This window comes from Neophocaena asiaeorientalis, unplaced genomic scaffold (assembly GCF_003031525.2).
Source record: "Neophocaena asiaeorientalis asiaeorientalis breed wild unplaced genomic scaffold, Neophocaena_asiaeorientalis_V1.1 scaffold148, whole genome shotgun sequence".
NCBI lineage: Eukaryota > Metazoa > Chordata > Mammalia > Artiodactyla > Phocoenidae > Neophocaena > Neophocaena asiaeorientalis.
The window spans coordinates 1,590,028-1,613,026 of NW_020174050.1; the positions used below are offsets into that span (position 1 = coordinate 1,590,028).

Genomic DNA, 22,999 nt, shown 5'->3' on the forward strand with positions numbered 1-22,999 from the left:
ACAGTAAGAAAATTACTGATTGCTAAGTCGGGTTTAAAAATCACTATGATAACCCATTAAAATAATTTCCTTGCCTTCTGCCTTCCTTAAACTGATTTTCAAGCTTCAAATCTTCTACCTCAAGCTTCAATCTTAACCACGGAGATAAAAAATACATAATCTTTTTATGCTGTAAAACTTAAAAATAACACTAAATTAAATACTCAGTATATTTTACTTAGAAGTACTATAAAACAGTACCTTTTTAAAATAATTTATTTCTTTTTATATCCTGGTAGTGTTGAATCAACCTCTCTTAGTGAATACTTTAAACTTAGTCTTTTTTTGTTTTTGTTTTTGTTTTTGTTTTTTTTTGCGGTACGAGGGCCTCTCACTGTTGTGGCCTCTCCCGTTGCGGAGCACCGGCTCCGGACGCGCAGGCTCAGCGGCCATGGCTCACGGGCCCAGCCACTCCGCGGCATGTGGGATCTTCCCAGACTGGGGCACGAACCTGTGTCCTCTGCATCGGCAGGTGGACTGTCAACCACTGCGCCACCAGGGAAGCCCTAAACTTAGTCTTTTTAGAAAGCACTATCTATTGTTTTATTCAATGACTTAGTTAATTCAGACCTATTCAACGTTTGTGTGGAATGAGAGGAATTTGAGAGATTCCTTGTGTCTTCAAACCCAAGGGCATGGTCCAGCACCAAATGTGACAGTGTGGTCCTAAACTGACAGAGTCCAACTTGGAGATCTGGACCTACCACACATGCTCTATTCAGTTTTCCATCCTGACTTCTAAAACCCCACAGAACATCAAGAGGCAGTACAAGACCCCAAAATAAAGCTTACAACCATTAATCCACCAGCCTTGGATAAAAACATATGGTTATCATAACTCCTTTGGGCTCTGCTTATGCATAGAGAGGACAGTGGCAGAAGATTCAAGGTATTGTTGGGGGACCAGCCAAGGAAGAAGGAATGCAAGGAATATTTTGAGAACTCCCAGAAGAGAGACAAAACAAAGACAATAGCTCTGAACTCCCAAGAAACAGCAGCCTGGCAACCACAGAAAGAAAAATGGTTGCTCTTTCTGAACAAAGACTTGGAGTCAACTGTGAATGGAAGAGACATAAACATTGACACACTTTTCAAATAACATCTGGAGATACAAAACAAATAAAAATACTTCACATCTTCACAGCATGTGAAGAAGGATCAGTTACTACTGGCCTCATCCACAAAACTAAAGAGTCATATATGGGTATTCTATTCAAAAATAAAGAAAAAAATGAATCAAAGCCACAATACAGAGAGAACTACATCTCATGTCCATAGAGTAATGCTATTTGAACAAATTCTGACAGAGGAGCTTCTCATTTCCCATTTTAGCATTCTTTGGGAAGCGAAAGAATGCTTTCAAATACTTTCTTTAAGAGAATATCCAACATTTCCACATAAGAAGGGAAATACTATCATTTTGAAGGAATCTACACTTCTTTAGAAAGTTGTCAGAATGATTTTAAATAAATAAGGAAATAAAATCCCCAGTGTTACACAAGTGAACATATAAGCCAAGAATGCTAAAATAGTTGTCTTTGGTTTCTTAAGACTAATGTTGTCTTCATGTCAAATTAAGCCAAAGCACACATCTTTGTCAGTAAAATGCTTTCTAATGCTTCTCCCTGAACCTAAAATATAATAGTGAGGTTTTCTTTCCACCTCTACTTTCCAAACCATGCTGAAGCCATGCTGCACTCCCAAACACCTGCAAACACACAGACACAAAAGGCAATGAGTCTTACCAGACCATCACAGTTGCTAATGGCAACAGAGGTTCCCGGAATGTCCATGATGTCACCAACATAAGCACAGTTAGTCTGCAAAGGCTCTGTTTTCCAGATTCTTTCTGAAGCACTTCCTGGTTGATGATCATTAATGCGGTCAGTTATATTCCCAGGCACCAGAGATGCCTCATGCCATTCCACAACAGCGCCAGGAGCTACTAGCTGAGTGTTGGGCTTTAGTCGCAGATGAAAATCTCTTCCAAATGCTGTGATGTTAAAGAACAATTGCTCAGAGTTGGAAGACACGTCCCTCGCTGACCTCTTTTTGTGATTTGCAGAAAGAATATGGGAGAGATAGTGTCCTTCAAAATTTGTGCTGACTGGAGTCACCAGCTCATACTCTCTCTGTCTCTTTATTGGTAAATCTGTGGGGTGAAAAATAGAATTGTAGAACCCTGTATAACAAGAGAACACAGGAGGACATAACATAGGCATCAAGTGCCCACCTCACAAGACCGTACCTCGACTTGCATAATAAACATATTCTTGAACCATCTCATAAGTAGCAAATTTTGAGAACTCAAATCATTTCTCAAACGCATTTAGGTAACTCTGTGTTCAATGAATCATTTTTTTAATTTACAAAAAAAGTTTACTGCAATGTGAATATTCATCTCATTTATATGTTTGAGACTATGAACAGAATAACTTTCCATAAACTGTATCTGGTGTGCTTATAGTCAACACATACTCCCAGTTAATTTATCATTGGCATAACTGATAACTGCTACAAACTTTTAACAAAGTTGCTATTACGTAGAAAAAACTTTTTCTGATTGTTTTAATTTTTTCCTTGTAAGAATCCTAGAATTTATACTAATCATCATAGCTACTTTGTATTACATCTACCACTGGCCTGTAATTTATACACTGTAGTTTATGGTGTGGTAGTTTATACATATCTTTTCCATCATACCAACCTTAACAATCATACTTCACAGGTGAGGAAACTGAGATTCAGGAGATGTGTGTCCAAGGTCAAATAACTGTGACGCTCAGATATGTCTCCAAGTCATACTCCAAAGCCCATACACTCACTCTGCTACATCATGTTGTATCCCATAAATCACAGAACATTTTCAGCAAATGAGGAGAATGGAGTAAAAAAGAAGAAATAATCATCTATAAACTGAATACACTAGTACTGGTTAGTGAAGAGTAAATGGCATTGTCATTTTGCACCATATTCCTTACATGGGAAAGACACTCATTTGAATACGAATTCAATATTTGGGGTTCACTTTGCAACACGCGTGGCCACTTACATGTTAAACTGAATTTCACAATTAGAACTTAATTCCCCAAGTTTAGCCAAATGAGAGTACTGTGTCTGCTGAAATGCAAACATCCTGGGGAAAGATAACAATTAAATCAACCATTTCTCCCTTAATAGAAATGATTTTGAAGACAGAAGGAAATGAGGAGGGCAACAAGGATGAAGAAAGGATGCATGGAAAGGAAAATCTGAGAACATCAAGTTAAAACTTCCCCACCTTCATGATTCTAGCCTAAGACTAGTCCTGGAGTATAATAAAGTACCCTGAAAAAATGATATGATTCACAAATACTGCTCACCTATGGAAACTTCATGCATGTTATCTAACACATTAGCATATGAGGCCCATAAATGAACCTACAACCTATGGTCTTAAAGTATCCTTAAAGAATCACTATGTTTTCATTATTTTCCTGCTTTTTAAATAACTCAAAAAAAAAAAAAAAGTGTAAAGTACCAGAAGACAAGTGAAGGTATTTTGCAACTTGTAAATTCCTTGAGTGCATGTTTGTTACCATTATGCCCCTTATAATGACCGATGTTATTTAAACAAAATATCCCCCTTTATTAAATGCACAGAGTAAGTAAAATGGTTGTACCTATTTACTAGGCAGAGAAGGAGTGAGGGTGGTCATATCACAGAGTAGAGTGAAGCCTGGCTTCCACACCGGGAACAGCAGCAACACAATTCCTGCTTCACAGGCTCTCCATATCACAGTCAAAGGCTTACACCAGGCACTGGGGTGAGCACAGGCACACAGATTCGGTCTCCCTTACAACCAAATCCTTGGCAAATACTTTTGTAAATTCTGGTTTAGAGAAAGAACTTGAAATTTTAGGGAATGAACTCAAGAGTCACAGAAGCAGACTGATGAAGGGGAAAGTTTCCACGGGGGTGGATGAATTGGGCTCTTGGAGGTGGACAGACAAACCCAACCCCAAATTAATTCCTTAAGGATAAGGAACTCCCCATTCAACTCGGTATTTCCAGTATCATCTAATATAAGGTTTTGTACCTGCCAGGGTCTCTTATCAGTAGAATTTGTTTACATGTTTAAGTTAGTAATGCAGGTAACTGGAGAACATTTGCTTTGTCTATGATGCTCCATGCGCTGACTTACTACCCAAGGCCCATGAGCATCTGGCTGCACCAATAATTCCAGCTGTAACTCTTTCTTTAACCATCAGTTTACTGTGTCAAGGGAAGGAAAAGCGATGCTTCATTTAATGTATGGATTTCTCATCTCCACTGAAGGGAATTCACACAACTGAAGTCTATAAACAATATACTGATGCCTGGATAAGTGACTGGAGAACTAGAAAATTTAGGAAGAATGAAGGGAGTCTCCTCCACACCCAATAGGAGTTTCATGCTTACAGTAAACCATACACCCTAGATTCTCTGGGATGAGTCCATTTTTCCACTGTCAGACAATGTGTTCTGAACTGTTATTCAAAATAAAGATGGTGCATTTCTATAGAGCTTTGTCTTATCCAATGTTAAATAATAAGCCATTCCTAAAACGTACACATAAGAAACATTTTTGAAATTAAACTCTGAATGAGTCATTTTCCAGTTGGGAATTAATGGAAAAGATGCATTTAGCCCCACTGGATGGTAGTTAATGGAATGGACAAAGGAGCTACCCAGTCACCTGCCATTTATTGCAGAATAAATATCAGGCACTCTGCTTTGTGCTTGAGAATATACCTTCTCTAATTCTTACAACAATCACAGTTGGTAGGTATTACTACCCTTCGTTTATAAATGAGAAAGCAGACCTAGGAGGCCTGACACATAGCAAACAAGGAGCCAAAGGAAATTTTCAATTCTGATCATCTCGATGCTGAAGATCACGTTCTCACTCACTGAAGAATAGATGGAACATCTTGCTGTCAATTTCTAAGTTAAGATCTAATTTTAAGGAAAACTACCACAAGAATGATGACATCCTGCCTACCTGCAGCCAGCCAACCTATTTTTCCTGTATTGTACCTTCAAAAATTATTGTAGGGCTTCCCTGGTGGCGCAGTGGTTGAGAGTCCGCCTGCCGATGCAGGGGACGCGGGTTCGTGTCCCGGTCCGGGAAGATCCCACATGCCGTGGAGTGGCTGGGCCCGTGAGCCATGGCCGCTGAGCCTGAGAGTCCGGAGCCTGTGCTCCACAACGGGTGAGAGGCCACAACGGTGAGAGGCCCCCGTACCACACACACACACAAAAATTATTGTAAAAGGCTCTTAAATTCTTGGTCTTGGGGAGAAAAATAAAGGGGTGGTGGATAAAGCTCAAAGCTATCAAAAGTATTTAATCTCAGGTTACAATCACATATGCAAACCAACATTAATTTACTGCTTTCAGAAATGACACATTTCACAGGCCCAAATACTTCCACAAAGCAATACAGCCTATGGTCCAGGAAGAGACTACAGTGCCAGAAAGCAGAAAAGTCAACACCTGAACTTGAGCAAGTTCTTGATTTTTTCTTTAGGCTTAGTATCCTCAGTTGTTAACTAGAGGTTAGTAATAATTCAAACTTCATAAGTTTGATGAGAGGTTTAAATGAGATTATCCAGAGGATTCAGTAAATTTTAACTATTTTAACTTAAATGTAAATTAGTCACTTACTAAAATAGTGCCCAGGCGCAATTTTAAAATATGAAACTATACAATTGTCAGCTGGGGTGGCTGAAGGGCCACAGCAATAGGCGTGTAAAGGTTTGTGTGAGCCGTAAGTTCCACAAGCACAGGAAGCTGGAGCCACTGTAAAGCCACATTGTGGTCACTAATTACCCAAGCATAACTCAGAAGCAGTGGATTTTGCACAACCCACTGGCATCTGTGCCTGTCTGGTCCATTCCCACCTCCCCCCACCGACCCCGGTAGTATGGATGAACTGTCTGCGGTTCTGTCTTATCTAAGAGCAAAGTCTCCGTTCATGTACACATCCTAGCCCCTCTTGCCTTTGCAAGACAGCTTCAGCAATTGCCCTCAGTTTCTTTCCTCATCAATTTTCCCATCACTAGATCATTCCCACCAGTAAATTAATAAGCTGCCATATTTTCCATCTTTGACAAAAAACTTTCTTGATGCCACATCTGCCTCTAGCTAAGTTCCCATTATTTCACTGCCCTTTATAGCAAAACACTTTTAAAAAATTGAGTATATATCTCCAATTCCTCTCTTCCCACGCTTGTTCTTTCTTGAACCCACTCCAATCACGCTCTTGTCAAGGTCACTAGTAACCCCATGTTGCTGACACCAATGGTCGAGACTCCATCTTCTTACTTGCCCTATTAGCAGCATCTGACTCTATTTCTCTTTCTTTCTTAAAACACTTCCTTTCTTTAGCTTCTAGACACCATTCTCTTCTGGCTCTCCTCTTCTCCTCAGTGGTCTCCCCTTCCCATTCTCCCTCCTCACGTTCCTTTATTCTCACGACCTGAACACACTGCAGTGTTGCATGACCTGGTCCCAGACTCTCCTCTTCTGCATCTACCCTCCCAGGATGAGGTGAGCTCATCTTGTCTCCTGACTTTGAATACCTTCACCATCATACATCTCCAGCCCAGGATTCCTCCGTAAGATCTTCCCTCGTCTAGTCAATTGCCACTGGATCCTCTCCCTGTGGATATTCACTAGGTACCTCAGCACTTCCAAAAGTAAACTTCCTACCTTCCTGCTTCCAAACCTGCACCTCCTTGCCCATGTCAGTAAATGGCAACTTGACTAAACCATCCTTAATTCTTCTCATACCACACACCAAATCTTTTAATGAATTCTACTGACCCTATCTTCAGAATATCTCCAGACTCTGACCACTGCTCACCACCTCCCCTGCTGCTACCCTAGTCCAAACCACCATCTTCCCCTTCACAGGTTATCCTTAAAACAGAGCCAATGACAGATCATGTCTTCTCCTCAAAACCCATCCCACTCAGACAAAAATGGCTCACAAGGGCCAGCACTGGGAATTCTCACATTTCAAGGTCATTGTGCTCACCATTTCCTCTGCCAAAGTGTCTTCCCCCTGACAGCTGCGTGGCTCACCCCTCCATTCCTTCAGGTGTTTGCATAAACTTGACCCTCCCATTAAGGTCTTTCCTGTCCCCAGTAACTGTCTCATTACTATCTCCCTTCTGCATTTTACTTCCACAAAACTTGTCACCATCTCACATACTCTAAATCTTATTTATGTTTATTTGTTCATTGTTTCTTTATACCTACTAGCATATCCCTTCACCAGGGCAGGGATTTTTATTTTTTCTCTTCACTATAGTTCTCCAGTGCCAGAAACTGACTCTGAAGCCACTCAGTAAATATATGTGAATTAATGAATGAGAACAGTTTAGCCTGAGGGAGTATCTAAAATTAGAATGCATCTTCTTTTCCCCAAATAGTAATTTACCATCAAGCGATCGATGACAGCAAAGCACACAAGTTGTCATACACCTCTATTGCCCGAATTTGCTTGCTAACGTTGGGTATATTTCTCACCATTCCTGCTGGCCTATAAATCAAACATTTCATAGTATCCCAAACTTACATTTTAAGCTACTAACGACAAACATGGATCTAACCATTGAAACAGACCTCCTGGAATGCAGACACAGAGCCCCTGTGCTTAGGAACCAGAGGCAGGAGATTAGGCCCCACTCTGCATCCCTCTAGATAGTCACAGAATTATAACTCTACAGGTCAAAGATGAAAAAGACCTTGAAAGATCATCTCTTCCTTGCCTCTTTCTTACAATTAAGACATCTCAAGTAGAAGACATCATGTTTTCTTAAGTTAGAGGTGCAGTACCTTTCACCTACTCCCGCCTTCTGGGCGGAGAGATTTTTCTCTGAGTATTTAGGTCTCTCCATCCCCCTTAACTCACCCTTCCCCAGTGAAGAAGCATGACGGATGTGATTAGCAAGTCTGGGAAAACTAAGCAGTTTGCAAAGCTCAGCACTCCCTCATCATCATTCCTGGCCTGGGAACGATCCTGATAAGGACGCTGTTCTCTTCTACCTCCCCAGCAGCAGGCTCTGTCTCAGCCCAGTGGACCTGACACACACTGGGTGGGGTGCCCTGTCCTCCAGCCCACTGCCTGCCCAGGTGAGAGCCCTGTGCTTCTCCCCAGCCTCTTTTGTAAGAGATATTTTCACTATGTCTTTAGATTTTCTATTTCTCAACGTGTTCAGAAGCCAGGCAGGTCAGCGGGGTACGTTTAATTGAGGACCTCCTCAAAAGCTTGAACTACCTATAAGAAAAAGTACTGTCACACCTTCGCTGTCAGTCTAATGATAACATTAACAATTCTCCTGGTCAGGGAATTCTTTCATATCTAAATTCCTCATTCTAGAGGAATGACATCTCCCTTCTTGCACTGCATGAAAAAAACCACCTTCTTGTGTATCTGTGCATGTGTGTATATGTGATATGTATGTACTTCTTTTCACACACAAACACACAAATATTGCACACAACTTACATCAAAGGATTTAAGGACCCAATGTTCTGTGCTTCCATATAGTTAAAGACCTTTGAGCTAGTCAGACTTTCTGTTTTAATGTCAGCCATGTTAGACTTTTCTAATAGTTTCTAAATTTTACTCATTTCTGAGGCTTTGGACCATTTACACATGTCTGTGTTTTAGCATGATGCTTACACATAACAGACCCTCAGTAAATACAGGTTAAAGAAAAAGAAAAGTTGCCTCAAACTGAAAGCTGAATGGGTCAGTTTCACTGTGCTGAGAAGGTGTCATACCCTCTCTTCACCCTTAAAATATCTACACCAAACTTCTCATTTTCACCTGAGTATTCATCTTGTCTTCCTGACTTCACTATTTCTGTTCATGATGCGCTGATTCTCCCAAACTCCCACGCTAAAAAAAACTGACTTCATTTCAACTTTTTCCCCACTTTATATCATTCAAGTCCTACTGATCTCACCTTAAAATCTCTCTCAAATTAATCCCCTTTCTTCCAATCACCTTCAAGTTCTCATCACCTCACACTGAAAAGCTGCAAGTACCAAGTCCAAATGCCCCACATATAATTTCTCACTACCAAATGCCGTATACATTGTATCAGAATATTTTCTAAATTACTGCCAGAAAGATTGTTTTGAAGTCTTATGTCTAATATGCCTAGGTTCTACCACTCACTACCTTTGTGATTCTGGTCACTTAAGACTTTTTACGTCAGTACCCACCTGAAAAAATTAGGGCAACAGTATTTAGTTCATAGACTTGTAAAAATTTAGTATTTAGTTCATAGACTTGTAAAAATCCAAAGTGCTTAACACAGTATCCAGCACACAGTAAGTGCTCAATAAATGTTAGGTATTAATATTACCCTGTTATTCTTTATGAAGAGTTTCAACTGGCTCATCATTACTTTAGGGTAAAATAAATTCAGAAAATTGATATCTGTATTTCCATGTCAAACCTGAAAATTGCTTGAAAGACCGTCTACTAATCAATTCCCCTCACTTCACACATAAGAAACTAAACTCAAAGTTAGGTAATTTAACCCAAATCAAAACTTAACTTTATCATTTAAGGCCCTCTGCATTCTGTCCCTAATTTCTTTTCAACATCATCTCCCATATAAGCTAAAGAAACATTTTAATGTGCTCACTAGCTTAATCACTCCTGCCTTTAGAGCCCTACTCTATTGCATCAACCGGGGGAGAGGTCTGTTGCTTTCTCTCCATGTATGCAAATCTAACCCGGCCCTCACGGCCTTTCCCAAGCCCCATCTTCTCCATGAAAACTGCCCTGTTAACCTGCCTAAAGTACAGACCTCAGAGTCTAAACTTCTAGCTCTGACTGTCGTGCACTGCCTGCATAACAGTTATAAAAATCCCTATGGGTGAAAAATTATATGTTTATGTCTTGTCCTTTCAGAGATTTTAAGCTCTTTGGGGCAGAGGTGTGTTCTTAAATGTGTTTAAATGTCCCCAGTGTACATCAGTCTTTGGGGAAAAGAGAAATTAATGGCTATTTTTGGAAGTGGGGATTCTTGGGAAGGAGTGCTGTCACAGCATCACCCTGTAGCCCAGGCTTTGGGATCATCTATACTCCTTCATGCATTCAGCCACATATGCTCACAACGGAGGACAGACAGGTTGGTATCCTTCTAAGTATGTTGTAGAGCACTACACAAATGTTTCCTAGAAGAGACTAGATGTCCCCAGCACATTACAAAGACCACACTCTAGAACAGCAAGAGAAGAGAAGTCTTCAGTAGTACAATCAACATTGCTAGGACCTAAAATGGCTGCAGTACAAAGTCTCATATATCACGGCAATTTTTAGCTGATCTAATTAAGACCAAACCTACCCCAGGCACACAGAATATTGGAATACTTGTGATTGATGCAATGTGGCTCTAATTTCCAAGCAAAGAAGGGGGCGGGGTACGATGGTTAAATACTAAAGGTCTGGAGTCAAAAAGCACTGCATTTGAAGGCTGCTTTCAATCTCATGTGCTCTTTGGCACATGAGCTTGAAATTATGAAAATTAAAGCTCAGACAGGTTACCTGTAAAATAGGAAGAAGAGATAAGGCACATAAAGGGCTTAGTCCATCTAATAACATTTCAATAAATGAAAAATTAGCTGGTGTTATTATCACCATCACCATCATCATCTAGCTAGAGCTGTACACGAAGGAAGTCAATATCGGATTCCTTCCGTGTCCCAGCACCCCTCAAGCCTCTCCCCCATTTCAGTCCCACACAAATATGGTGTTTCTGGTGGTTAGAAGGGATCTTAAGCTCCATGTCAACAAATGGCCTGAAGTCTAGACTGGCTGTAACAACCCATGCTCCATTACCCAACCCAGGGACTGGGAATCTCTCCCGAGAATTGGCTGATTGCTCTACACTAGAGGCAGTCACACAGGCAATTTCCTTTATCAGGTATAAATTCTCAGTATGCAATAATCTGGCCACAAGAATGAAATCAAATAAGCATTTTCAAGATCTGCTAAAGAAGCAGGTCCAACAACAACATTTCCAAATCCTGAGCCAAGGGTAAGAGAATGACTTTCATCAGAAATGACAGGAGCCAGCTGCTCCAGGAAAGATGTGAGTGGGGTGAAGAGTGGACGTTAAAGAGGACATCACATGCCAAAGGGCTCACCAAAGCTGTAAACGCTAATGGAGAAGGGGACACATCTTCTCTCAAAGGCAATTAAAAATTAATTGTGACACATGCTGAAATTCTGAATGCAGCCAAATTCCTTTTTCCTCACTTCATCTCCTCTAGGCTCTTATCACCACAAGGCAGAGAAACACTTTGATGTCTTTTATTTTAGTTGCAAACCTATGTTCATAGCCATTTGGGGGGTGGAGGGGGGAGGTGCTTTGCTTTTACTCATTATTAAGAAAGAACAAATAGTTGTGAACTTTAAAATTCTTCTCATTTTTTTAATCTGGCTTTTTCATAAATATTTGCTGCAATTGCACAATGTTTATGTTCAAGAGAGTCATTTAGGAAAGAACAGCACATTCTTCAGCATTCCAGGACATGAAATCAGGTAAGAGGAGATCTTTTAAGAAAACTGTTTTAAAGAAAAATATCCAAGTATTTTCTTTGTTTGCATCTTAAAATGATCAAATAATCAATAACAGGATAACAAGTAGAGATTTATTTTTTTTAAGTGAGGCCCAAATGCCAAACACTTAACATTCCAATCTTAGTTTTTAAAGAAGCACTTCTACTGGTTATATTTATCATCATTGGACATTTTACAGACTCAAGAGCAATATTAGACATTCTAAAAATTAATATTTCTCATATGTCTTACAATTTTTTGATGGATAATACTTTTGAAGACTAATATTGAGTCTAGAATTTAAAGCCAGGAAAATTAGCATTTGTCCCTAGGGCCAAAGGCTGGGGAAAATATGACAGATAAGAAATGCGGATAGTAGCTTTAAAAGGTTTTCACTGAAACTTACTTGTGGTAATTATATTTTCCAAATCTAAAATAGTCTGGCTTATGGTTTGACAAAAAGTATGAGAAACCAGGCCAGTGCACTAGGCTGCTGCTTTAGTTTCCTATTGCTGCTGTAGCAAACTGCCACAAACCTGGCGACCTGAAACAACATGAATACGTTATCCTACAGTTCTGGAGGTCAAAAGTCTGAAATAGGTTGCACAGGGCTGAAAGCAAGGTGTCAGCAGGCTGCATTTCTTTTGGAAGCACTAGGAATGATCTGCTTCCTTGCCTTTTTCAATTTCCAGAGGCTACCTGCGTTCGCTGGCTCAAGGTTCCCTCCTTCCATCTTCAAAGCCAGCAACATCAAACCAAGTCTTTTTCACCTCCCCCTTCCATCTATAAGGACTTTCCAACAGGTAATCCAGGATAATCTCCCTATTTTAAGGTCAACTGATTAGCAACCTTAATTCCACCTGAAGACTTAATTCCTCTTTGCCATGTCATGTATTTACAAGTTCCAGGGATTCAAACACAGACATCTTGGGGGTCCACTCCTCTGCCTGCCACAGCCAACAGCTCCCATCAATGTGGCGGAAGTCCTCACAGCTGTGACGTTATTGCACATGTATGCCTCCCAGCATCTGTCCCTCCTTGTCCTTTAACTGAACCCCAGTTTTCCCTCAGGTTAACCATCTCACACTCCACTCTCAGTCCCTGTCAGTCAAGAGTGAAACATCTCAATCCAGGCTAATCAGAGCACTGCATCACTGAGCACAGTTCATGGTTTGAGAATAAGCTATGACTCAAGCCAAGTAGCCAAGAAAAGCCCTACCAGGAGCTATTAACTGGAGCAGCCAGAACAGAAGTGTTCTGTCTAGTGGGGTAATGATAGCCTAGAGTTGCTGGTGACAGTCTTTGCCACAACTTGGATAGTCATGATCTTATGCTACTAGAGAATTAAAGCCAATCCAGAGGAATAGTAAGAGAGAAACAAAGAGGGAAGGGAGAAAGGGAGGGAAGGAGGAAAGAAAGGTGGGAGGGAAAAGAGGAGGGAGGGACAGAGAGGAGAAGGAGGAAGGGGGGAGAGAGAGATTGATTCCTGACATTATTTGAGCCCTAGATCCAGCTATACCTGACTTTGATTACTTGATCAATTTTATCTTCCTTAACCACTATCAACTGGGTTTCTGTTATTTGCATCCAAAGGAGTCACGATTAATACAGGAACATTCTCTCAATGAAATGGAAAGAAGGAATTTCAATAAATAAGATGAAAAGAAAAGAAAGAATTATGTCCAGTATACACAAAATATAGTCGGTGTGGAATAACTTTTTGCACTATTCCTTACTCAACTCCTCCCTCTACTGCTATATTCCAATGAATTAAGCAACACTACATTGAGATACCAACATGAAGATAATACATGAAAATAGAACTCTTTAAAGAGCTGTCACATGGTGAGCTGAGTGGCTGGATAGTGTACAAGTCCATGACACACTAAATTAAGGTGCCTGAAAAGCCACAGTGGCAGGCAGACCTATCAGAAATGTATGGACTAGAATGAGGCAGCTCTCCTTGAGTAAAAGTGTTTTTTAAAAGCACAAAACTGGGCTTCCCTGGTGGCACAGTGGTTCAGAATCTGCCTGCCAATGCAGGGGACACGCGTTCAAGCCCTGGTCTGGGAAGATCCCACATGCCAAGGAGCAACTAAGCCCGTGCGCCACAACTACTGAGCCTGCGCTCTAGACCCCGCAAGCCACAACTACTGAAGCCCACGCGCCTAGAGCCTGTAGTCCACAACAAGATAAGCCACCGCAATGAGAACCCCATGCACCGCAATGAAGAGTAGCCTCCACTAGCCACAACCTGGGAAAAGCCTGTGCGCAGCAATGAAGACCCAATGCAGCCAGAAACAATAAATAAATTAAATAAAATAATAAATAAATTTTAAAAGCACAAGACTAAGACATACTAATAATAATACCTATTATTCTAGCTTGCTTACCATGTGCCAGCATTTTATGAATCCTTTAAAACTCTGTGAAGTAAGTAAGAGTAGTATGTCTATGTCACATACAAGACAATGAAGCTTTGAGAGGTTAAGGTCATCAGCTAGAAAGTGTTGCAGTCAGGATTTTAAACCACACGGTAAACAGAGTCTGTGCCCCTGACCATTTGATGTCGGAGAGGCAATGAATATTAATAGTTCCTCTAATGCATACACTGGTTAGCTTTTAGATTAAGGAATGGACTCTACATGTAAAAAAGAGAGGTCTTTACATATAAAAGAGAGAACACAAATTCATATGAATTTCAATCATTCTTTTTATTTGTGTGCATTAGTACATATAAAAATATATGTACTAAATATGAAGAAAAATTGTAGGAAATGTGATTATCTAAATATCTGAAGATTCATATGCTTAATCCTACTTTACTTTCTACAAGTTTCCTAAATACTATTTTTGTTCTATCAGTCACTAGACAGTTTCATGCTGCTCACAATTTGTTCTAAATTCCATAAAGATTCATCATGCTGAATTTGTGGCACTCATTTTATAAACAAGAGACTGACATTTTACCACAAAATCTCTTCTAGGGATTTATAGTTAGTCAGCAAAGTCACGTAAATGCATTCGGAAAATTAGGATGGATGAATTACACGTGGGAACAGAGATTCCTAAGCTAGGAAACTTTTCCCGCTTCACTATCCATTCTAAAGAATACACAACTCTCAAATTCTGTTCTATGAGGTGGACAAATCTTCTTAGAGTACTGATAAAATTACAAAACATTTTTATAATACAATGGTTCATACTTTGAGGTACGTGGTAACTAGAAAATGATTAATTCATTGCATCTTTCAGAGATTGCATAACCAAATATTTAAAAATTATGGTCAAATGTCAAGAAAAGCTGAACCAAACCTAATTTAAAATTAAAATATTTTAAATCAACACTTTCCTATATATTGCTACTAGGAATTCAGGTCCTACAAACATCTTCAAAAGTCACGCATTTGTCAAAATGTATCACGTTAATTTGGTTTTACTCAGTAATCAACTTGTAGGGCGCTCTCCTAAAGGAATCATTGGAAAAGTGGGCAATAATCTACATACAACACTGTGTGGCAATGTTCACTATCATGAGAAAATGGATACCATTAGGGAAATTGTTATATAAAATAAGGTTTATTAGTATATGATGGGATGAAAATGATGTTTATGAGGAGTTTGTAATGATATGGAAAATTACATTAAAATATTAAACCAAACAAAATCAGGTATCCAATAAAAACCCCATAATCTGTGTATTAAAAGAAGACTGAATAAGAATATGCTAAATTATAACAAAAGTTTGATATTTAGGATGATTGTCAAAAATCTGCGGGATACAGAAATAGAAGATAACTACAAAGGGCACATGTAAAGCATCTATAATCAGAACAAAAACTGATTAATTAAAAAGACTAACTCAACAATTTATAATAGAAGTAGCACAGCTTAGAAGTAAAAGCTGATTTCTATTAGAGGAACTCTGAGGAAAGCGTTCCCAAAATTCTGGTAATAACAATCCTCTTTGAGGAAGCAGTAGGGTTCCATTTAAGTCTTCACTGTCAATAGATCCAGTCCAAGCAGTATAACCAAACTCTTTATATTGAAACCACTCATGATTTTAGCAGGCAATTTGGAATTGTCCCTAATGGATTTCCAAGGTAATCTTGGTTGGCTACCCATAAGCAAAGAATGCTTAAAGATAATCGTCCTGGAAACAGAGATGACCTTAAAGATTTCTTAACATTTCTGAGCAATATTATGATTATTTGGTACAATGAAAAAAGAAAACAGTGAAAGTATGGGGAAGGAATAGTTCAGCTAACCAGCAGTAAGTTGCTGGTGATAGGTAACATGCTGCATTTAATAACATCTTCATCTAAGAAGCTTAAAGCATTTAACTTTAATCATTATGATGCTCTATGGAGAGGTGGGAGCTAAATCAGTAACGTCAAGTGTATGATCTTTAGTGCCAGGGAAGAACAACGGCTTAGGAGGCTGAAATTCTAAATTTTACAAGGGATCCCTTTAAACTTGCTTTAGACCACATCTTTTAGTATTGCTGTTGGCAAACTGGATTGACAGATTTCAATCTTAGCTTATCTTATTTCCACTGATGCCAGCAACATGGCAACTTATCCCAAACAGACTTTAAAGCAAAATTAGTGAACATTCCAAACCTGCACATAATTCTATTCAATTTGACAAATACTTATTGAGCACAAACACAAAAGCACAAAAAACTGATAAGCCTAAGTCCCTGGCTTTGTGGGGTGAAACAGGAAGTCACAAGGAGCCTTGATAACACTGAATAATTAATTGTACAGCCATTGTCACCATCCTCATTGTCCTGGGGACCAATTAAACCTGGAGAGGGGCACAGAACAAGAGCATTTTAGGAATATCAGAACACAGCCAAATCCCAGTAAGATAATAACCTGCTTACTAGATCTATGCACTGAATAACAAATATTTGAGAGCCCACAAGGTACCAAGCTCTGTTTTATGTACAGGGGATACAGCAGTCACCAAGACAAAGTCTTTGCTCTCTCAAGGGCTACGCTAGTGGAAACACTTATTCTATACCAAGGAGAAGGTACAGTGACACACTACACCTTGAAAACCAAACAAATACCTGAAAATGATGAAAAATTATTTCTCAGGAAACCAGATATTTGAGAGGACAAATTAGCAACTTTATTTGGTTAAGAATAAAATGCAATGAAATTTGAAACTGGGAAACAGAAATAGGGCAGAGAAAGATGGATATGCCCCAATTCTAAGAGCGGGGGTGGGAGAGGGAAGACAGCTGAACACCAAAGCCTTACAATGGTTTTTCCTCTGATAACACTCAAGTAATCTCAAAGGCGTGGCTTATGAAACAAAAGGACTCAGAGAATTCTTTTTTGGATTCTCCAATTTCTACAGAACTATGATTATTACCTAAGCCACATGTGTCACAGAGCAAACCAGGCCAGCCAGCCAGCTACCCACAATTACCCTAGGCATCCTACCAAGGCCATATTCTGAGTCAGAAATGAAAGAGCTCCCTGATATGTCACAGAAGTAGTCTACCAATCTCATGAAACACATTTACAAATATATACACATTACATACACATTCACATATGCACCTATATGTATGTATGCATGCATGTATATGTGTGCATATGTGGGTATATGTATGGGTATATGTATGTATGGGTGTATGTATATACTGTGTATACATGTATGCATGGGTGTATGTATGTATACATGGGTGTAGATAGGTAGGTAGGTAGATAGCTCCTCTCTGATTGACAAGGGAGCAGAGAACTAGGTGACAGTTCAAAACCTATTTGCCCGTTTTCCCAAGAGTCACACGCCAAGAGGACATTTTTCCACTGGGTGGAGAAAAAAGCAAAGAAGTCACATCCCGTACTATAGACTTCATAGGTGACATATATATATATATATATATATATATATGTATGTATGTATGTATGTGTATATATGTGTGTGTGTGTATCACAGACTGCCCTCTACTCTAGGGGGTTGGAGCATATCAGATATATATTTTTTACTGGTCTCCTAAGCCAAATACTAAAAAAGTATGTATTGTTTTTCTATTTATAAAAAGAATTTAAAACTGGCAAAATTAATTTATCCTGTTACAAGTCACCTTTTGTGTGGGAATCCTGCTAGGAAAGTGGCACAAGCACTAGTAATGTTCTTATCGATCCGGGTGCTGGATACCCAGAAGTGTTCCCTTCGTGAAGAATCAGCAAGGTGTACACTTATACGCACCACCCTGCATGTATATTATATCTCAATAAAAAGGAGTTTTTAAATTTAGCTTCCTAACAATTTGTGGTTTGTTACTAAATTATACTTACCTCTTCTTGAGACATTAAATTATTCACAAATTATTCAGAAACATGGAATCTTCTCCAGCCAATTTGTAGATCAATAAATATAAATTCATTAATTCTACAAACCTTATTACTTTTTCCTAATTGTCATTGATCAAATAGCACCTCCAGGCAGTTATATAAAACTACTTTTCAATCAATTATTGGAAAAAAATTACTTAACTATATGTAGAAAAGTACATTTACCAAAACTCCAGGTTACCAATCCCTTGATGCATGGGGACAGGGGAAAGGAATCTCATTATTGCACATCAAATTTTTTAAATGTATTTTTAAATCCCTATTAAGAACAACATAAATGATTATAACCCAAAGCCAAGTGGTACACTTCTGCTATCATAAGACTCATGAGTCAAATCTATTTTTATCTTTATTTCTTCCCTTAACTCAATTCGGAAATGGTAAATAAAAATAATAATAATAAAAGAAAGAAATCTCATAAAGCAGAGGAACTTGGGAGCAGATAAATCTTCAGCAACACAACCTAAGAGTGCCCTGCCCTCTTCTCTTATGTGCTGTTACTCATCTCCCTCTTACCAAATTAAAGCAGACCTGTACTACTTTCTTCCCTGAGGACAAGAATTACCAAAGTAGTTTATATTAGCAAAAGGACTGGACCCAAAGTCTAACCCAGGGCCTCTTACATATGAGCATGCTGAGTCTATCTGAAAATTTAATCAAAGCAGTATATTTTATTCCTTGTAGAAAGAGTAATCTGAAAATAGTTTTTTAATTTACATATCGAAATGTTGGGATGTTTAAGTAATCAAATGTTTAAGAAATAAAAAATAACACAGCTTTCTTTCCCTACTTGTTTGAAGACTGGTTAAAAGAAATATCTGGGGCTTCCCTGGTGGCGTAGTGGTTGAGAGTCCGCCTGTCGATGCAGGGGACACGGGTTCGTGCCCCGGTCCGGGAAGATCCCACGTGCCGCGGAGCGGCTGGGCCCGTGAGCCATGGCCGCTGAGCCTGCGCGTCAGGAGCCTGTGCTCCGCAACGGGAGGGGCCACAACACTGAGAGGCCCGCGTACCACAAAAAAAAAAAGTTAGTCATCTATTTGTATTTTCTTTCTACTAGAGTGCAAGCAACAGGGTCTATATTCTTCAACTTTGTGTCTCTCATACTATGACTGATATCTAGTGAATACTGAACGTATGAATGAATAAATAAATATTGTGATTACTGTTTCTCCCTAAGACAACAAAAGATACATGTTGGGGGCTTCCCTGGTGGCGCAGTGGTTGAGAGTCCGCCTGCCAACGCGGGGGACACGGGTTCCTGCCCCAGTCTGGGAAGATCCCACATGCCGCGGAGCGGCTGGGCCCGTGAGTCATGGCCGCTGAGCCTGCGCGTCCGGAGCCTGTGCTCCGCAACGGGAGAGGCCACAACACTGAGAGGCCCGTGTACTGCAAAAAAAACCCAAAAACATGTTGGGGCTTACCTGGAGGTGCAGTGGTTGAGAATCTGCCTGCCAATGCAGGGGACACGGGTTCAAGCCCTGGTCTGGGAAGATCCCACATGCCGCGGAGCAACTACGCCTGTGAGCCACGACTACTGAGCCTGCGCGTATGGAGCCTGTGAGCCACAACTACTGAGCCTGCGCATATGGAGCCTGTGAGCCACAACTACTGAGCCTGCGCGTCTGGAGCCTGCGCCCTGCAACGAGAGGCCGCGACAGTGAGAGAGGCCCGCGCACCGCGATGAAGAGCGGCCCCCGCTCGCCACAACTGGAGAAAGCCCTCGCACAGAAACAAAGACCCAACACAGCCAAAAATAAATAAATTAATTAATTAATTAAAAAAAATAAAAAGATACATGTTGATGGCTGAATGCTATCAACTTCAAATGACAAATGCCTCTTCATAGACATTGTATTTTCAATGCAGTTCTCAGTCACTTTCCTCCTGTCTGTCCTGCACTTCCTGTGGAGGTCTAAGCTTGTGGAGGAGTTCCAACAATGCTAAGCACTGAGTAAGAAGGGAGCATTCTGACACACGATGTCATATGGCTACAAACAGATATTCTGGGCCTGGATCTTGGGGTCCCTCCATTAGTTTACAAGTATGGAATTCCCTGAACTCTCCACTATGCACTACAGCAGGTTACTGTGTAACCTCTCAAGCTTCATTTCCTTCAAATCTAAAATAGGCACAATGTGTCCCTACCCCCTAGTGCAGTTGTGAGAAACAGATGACATTAGGCACATAAAGCAATTAGCACTGTGCCTGGCACACAGCACATGGGCAAAGATTTGTAACTACTTCTGCAGTAACAAAATCTTTTCATGTAAAAGATGACTTTACCATATCACCTGACAAACGATTTACAGAGACTGACACTCTGCCAAAAGGAAAATCATCTTTTAAAGTAACCCAAGTTAAATGTGTATGAAAAGACTGAATGGAGCCTGGCTTCTTGACAGATGACTTTCAGTTTCTGCGTTCAGAACAAATACATTATTATAAACAGCTTCAAAAAAGACCATGGACTTTGGAGGACATGTAACAAGTCACACTCTCTGAGCCTCAGTGTCCTCACCCATAAAATGGGAATAATTCCCATATCGTCAGGCAATACCGAGGTTTTAGATGTTATCTGCAAAAGGCCTAACAGTATCTTACACATTAGTAGATAACTATTTCAAAGCAGATGGCATAAGGAAAGCCATCAGAGGGATTATTCAAAGCTGGAAAAATTTTAAGAGAAAACTTTCCATCATCTGTGCTTCATTTTTCTCTTCTTTGTAGCATTCTTACACTTTGTTTCTCTTCTAATCAGATTTGCTCCTCTTAATGCTACAAACGTTGATTTAATTTATTTCCATATCTTCTTCCAGTCCCTCCATCACCCTCCCAGTACCTACCAGTGGCTTGTCCAAAGACAGTTAATAAATCGACGCCTGAAAAGTCCGACTGCAGGAGAATTTTTACATCACTACAACTCAGCCCGAGGAAAGTGACACCCTCCTCCGGAAAGAGGAAGAGAAGAATAGAAATGTTACTGGACTACCAATTGTTTCTTTAACCATCAATGGGAGAAATTTCAGGAACAATATTTTGCTTCGCTTACTTCATTCCCTACTTTCTACTAAGATAAGAGTGACATCTGAGAACAAGGCTTACCTATTTGCACCATTTCTTCATTACCAGCCTGGAAAGGAGGGGGAAAAGTAAGAAAAAGAAACAGTTACTGGGTTTCATCTTATCACCTCATGCGTTTTATTTCTACCATTAATGCTTTTCAGGAGCTGGCTAATCAGGAGATGCTGGAGACCGGGATTGGTGCCTAAAGGCTGCACCTCAGTTTGTAGGAGGTTCTGTGACAGGAGCATGAGCCAATTCAATAATAATTTGGGACAGGGTGTCGTTTGCTCGTTTCAATTTTAATTTAACATTTATGAAGCCAGCAAAAAATAAATACACTCGATATTCTCTTCTGAAAACTCCGGGTACTGGGTCAGGAGTAGAAAAGAAAGTCTCTGAATTTACACGTGCAAAAAGAAGTCTAAATCCTGATGCATCAGATTTGAGGTCAGGAATCCACCAGACAATTCTCTACTTTTCACCCTATGGTCAGACCAGGCAGACCCGAGACGCTACAAAAACTCACAGAGAAATTCTGTACCCACAGTCCCACCGGCCCTGTGCTGATGTCATTTACTACAAACGGCTCGGCTCATCCCGCTGAGCCTTCTCAAGGACTCTTCCGAGAGCATCGGGCTTCACCTTGAGTCTCCAAAGGGCGGGGGCTGGGTCGAAAAGAAACAGAGCTGCACTCAACTTCGCTTTAAAAAGAGGAGGAGTTGAGCAGAGGGGGAGGGGAGAAAAGCGGCCGGCGCCTCCAGCCTCTGCCCAGGAAAACGCAGGGCAAGAAACGTCCCCGGGCCCCCCTCCCCAACTGTCAAACCCCGGCCCTGCCGCGGTCCTCCCAGGACACGTGTCTACTGGATCGCTCCCGGTCGGGCCCATGGACTTCCTGAAACCCCCGCCTCCGGCTGCCCGAAAAAGCTGTGAGTCAGTGAGGAGGAGAGAAAGTCCCGCGAACCCGACTCCGGCTGCTGCAACCAGAGCACTGGGATCCCGGACCCAGCGTCCAGAACTTCATTCAGGCGCCCAGACCGCCCTCCGGAAAGAGGAAACCCAGATGGCCCGGCGAGGATGCGAATTGGCTGCACTTTGTCACCAGGAATTGTTCCGAATGCCGCAAAGTGAAGTCCTAGGTGTGACAAGCCTGGGCTCCCGAAGTGGGAGTCCAAACCTCCCGTGCCATTCAACCCCCCACCCCAGAAAGCCCCGCACGCTGCGCCCAGCCCTCGAAAAACCGTCCGTGAATGCACCAGATAACAGGGAAGGGTGGGAGGGGGGAGGAGGAGAGAGAGGAGGGGAAAGAGGGGAGGAACTTTTTCGGGAAAAGGTTGGGTTTGAGTTTTTTATTGTTATTATTTTCCACTTACTTGTCCATCAGCTGAAGTCCTAACCTCTACCAGAGCGGCTGCTATCAACCAAAGTGACAGGAGAACCATCACGAGTCGAGTTCACTTTTCAACTACTGGGCAAAGCAAATGCCCAGAGCAAACCCACCCCCCCTCAAAATAAGTTTCTTGAAAAAAGAAAAAGAAAAAAGAACCAAAAAATGCAGAATTAAAACAAAAACAAACAAACAGAAGAAAACTGATCTTCCGTGCTTTGCTTCAATGAAAATGAAATCTGAGCTCTGAGACTGGCCCCCTCCGCTCTGCAGTTCTTCCCACTTCACCTTCTCACCCCGTCCTCCCAAACAGAGCGTGCAGGAGCGAGAAGGTGCTGCGAGCCGGGCATGGGCTGCGCCGGGAGAGGGGGAAGGGACGAGGGGCTTCCAACTATCTCTGCCCGAAGCGGCTTTTTCTAGGCTTTTCGAGCACCATGGGTCCCTAAGGTTAGCGCTGAGAATGCTTGGGTCCCCTGGAGCACAGCAGGGGGAAGTATTAGCGAGAGAGACGAGCGAGCGGGAGC

General features: G+C 40.9%; 1 protein-coding gene across 1 annotated transcript in view; it reads right to left on the reverse strand.

Moving 5' to 3' along the window:
- The window catches only part of ADAMTS3 (ADAM metallopeptidase with thrombospondin type 1 motif 3), a 288,169-nt gene extending 265,639 nt beyond the window's left edge, over positions 1 to 22,530 (reverse strand). Inside the window, exons 1-3 of the mRNA XM_024754124.1 lie at positions 22,462 to 22,530; positions 21,131 to 21,158; positions 1,785 to 2,191 (exon numbers count right to left, since the gene is read on the reverse strand). Coding sequence (XP_024609892.1) covers positions 1,785 to 2,191; positions 21,131 to 21,158; positions 22,462 to 22,530 — 504 coding nt within the window. The remainder of the gene's footprint in view (positions 1 to 1,784; positions 2,192 to 21,130; positions 21,159 to 22,461) is intronic.
- Positions 22,531 to 22,999: the final 469 nt, after the last annotated feature.